Genomic DNA, 2,500 nt, shown 5'->3' with positions numbered 1-2,500 from the left:
GGCAAATTAGTCCTGAAAAGCCCCGAGGGGAGAGACTAATAGCTTCACTTCACTTCACACACTAATCGAAAAGAGTAGTGCACAGAGTTACCGGTCTTGTGGTTTGGCCTTTCCTTCAGCAACGTGGTCGGCTTGACGTAATCTTCTGAATGGACTACTGATCGATGAGACCACATAACAGCAAAACAGACAGTGGTCAAATTGAAGAAGTCATAGTGCTGAAACTAAACTGGAGCCGCTGTTTATTCCACCCACTCCATGATTCCGGTTACGGCGTATAGCGATTACCGACGAGTGACAACACGCTAACTCGTTTTCCACTGGGAGTTTAATACCGGGCTTCTTGGATTTCTGACACTTGAAAACACATTTGCCTGCGAAGCTGACCGCACTCAAGTAATATAAGGTTTACATTGAAACAAGCGAACACGGAAACTAAAGAAACATCAAATTTTCCTTTCTCCATCATTCTAAAAGGTAATCTTAGTATGCAATGTCGTTCCCTTACAAATGTTTAGCCTCGAAATGATCATCACACTCACGCGTGACTCTCTGGATCGATCGGTACGCAAATCCTCCTCACGATTTCAATGAAATATCAGTCACAAAGGTATTCAGAATTGAGAATACTATCAGCTTGAGGGGTGTGGCCTTTACATAACATCAAATTCTCATCACTACCCAACAAAGATATTCACGGTATTAGTTAGGAGAAGGAACATTTCGATCGTGAGAATGAAAGCCCTAAATGGGATTTGAACCCATGACCTCTGTGTTACAGGTGCTGTGCAGCTTGAATTTCTCAGGATTTCACTTCCCTGATACTGAATATAGTGCTCATAACTGCAATGATCATTTCAAGGTTAAACATTCTACAGGCAATTCAGATATACTTTCATATATTCTATTCTTTACATCACAAGTGTATCGACTGAAAGTACACCATATGGTACGTTACCAAGTCAAAACACTTTCGGTTTTGTTCCACACAGAAACAATCAATTATTTTTAGGATAGGAACACGTCGAAAGAGAGAAAATATTTTTTAAAAAAAACACTGCCTTCTAAATGGCTCCTCGCCTTTCCACGGGCCAAGCGTCGGTATGTTCAGTACATGTTTGCTTGGAGTTCCAATTGGACTCTGTTTTACAAAGACTTGCTCTGAACAACACGCTAAAGTGAAGCTGGAAATGGTACACAAACGGAAGAGCTCAACAATATTTTCTTGAATTCCTTCGAGCAAGAGTGCGAACAAAATTCCTAAAGTCAAATTTATCTCGAAACAAAAATTACCCTTCCAATTCTCTGACATAATCAACATTCTTGTGGGCCTATTCCGCAGAAGGAATGTTTAAATTATTTGCCACGTCTTTTCTTGTGATCCTCCAATCTCGACCCCAGATCTCTTCTCTTTTGCGCATGCCTGAGGGAGAGAATAGTCATGCGCAAACATACGATCCGAGGCTCTGGTGACGAGAATGGTGATCCTCATCGCTTTGCTTCACTGTCCTAATGTATGAATAGAATGCTCCCCAAGTGTCAAGAATGGTCCACAAACGAATGTCACCATAAAGCAAAACTAAGCCCAAACTGGGATCGAGTTCTTTACGACATGGGTCAAAACATTAAAACCGTTTTTTGTCTTACACGGTGTTTTGGCGGCATCATGAACTGAACTAGAAGAGAACAGGTCTCTACCGTGTTCACGAATATTCAGAGAATGGTATATATATATATATAGAAAGAAAATGAGAGAAAGAGTGAATTTTAATAATATCGCTAGCTCCTTGTAATATTTTTGCTATGCATGGGAGCTTTTTATTAAAAGCCATAATTTAAAAGACAAAATTATTTAAGTAGCTGGGATTTTTAAAAGCCAAGCTACATTACACTCAATTGTATATGTACAAGTAATTACAAATAGCGAGCAAGTATCGACAGTGGCGTAGTGGTTGCTTTATTGTTTTGCCTTTTTCCCGTCTTGTGATTGGACAAAACACACTTCTTCAACCAATCAGGGGCAAAAACCCACACGAACTGTGATTGGCTACAATCGTGTTCCCGCGCTCAGCGCCGGACGTTACGTGAGCATTGCTTCGAATCGGTTCATTTCAACACCAGCCGTAAGTTGTGATCTTACGACGCTATCACTCGCTCTATCACACACTTTAAAACTTAAAAAAATTCCGCTCCGCGGCAACCTTTTCACAAGTAAACCAAGTCTGTACCTTCTAAATGCTAACCTTTTGATTAATAAAATTGAGTATGTTCGTTAAATGGCCTTAAAAGACGTTTTTCCCACGACTGTTTAAACAGTTTACACCACCAATGTGATAACTGAAAGCAACAAATCCACTCATTTCATGCAATTTTACGACAACTTTTTACAATTTCAAGTTTTTTTAAAAGCTATTTGGGCGACCAAACTTTCTTTTCTGGATCCCTGGCTGCAATTTACGCTTCCTCCTGGTCTTCTGCCATAGCAACATCAGAATTTCTA

The 2,500-nt window shown here is 40.0% G+C and overlaps 1 protein-coding gene across 2 annotated transcripts in view; it reads right to left on the bottom strand.

Moving 5' to 3' along the window:
- Window positions 1–310: 310 nt before the first annotated feature.
- Window positions 311–2,500, bottom strand: part of LOC138038295 (histone deacetylase 4-like) — a 41,746-nt gene continuing 39,556 nt past the window's right edge. For both annotated transcript variants that reach the window (XM_068884089.1, XM_068884097.1), the window contains exon 27: window positions 311–2,497. In XM_068884089.1, coding sequence (XP_068740190.1) covers window positions 2,455–2,497 — 43 coding nt within the window. In that variant the 3' untranslated portion in view covers window positions 311–2,454. The remainder of the gene's footprint in view (window positions 2,498–2,500) is intronic.

Source organism: Montipora capricornis, chromosome 1 (assembly GCF_036669925.1).
Source record: "Montipora capricornis isolate CH-2021 chromosome 1, ASM3666992v2, whole genome shotgun sequence".
Classification (NCBI taxonomy): domain Eukaryota; kingdom Metazoa; phylum Cnidaria; class Anthozoa; order Scleractinia; family Acroporidae; genus Montipora; species Montipora capricornis.
This window is presented reverse-complemented; position numbering and strand designations above follow the sequence as displayed.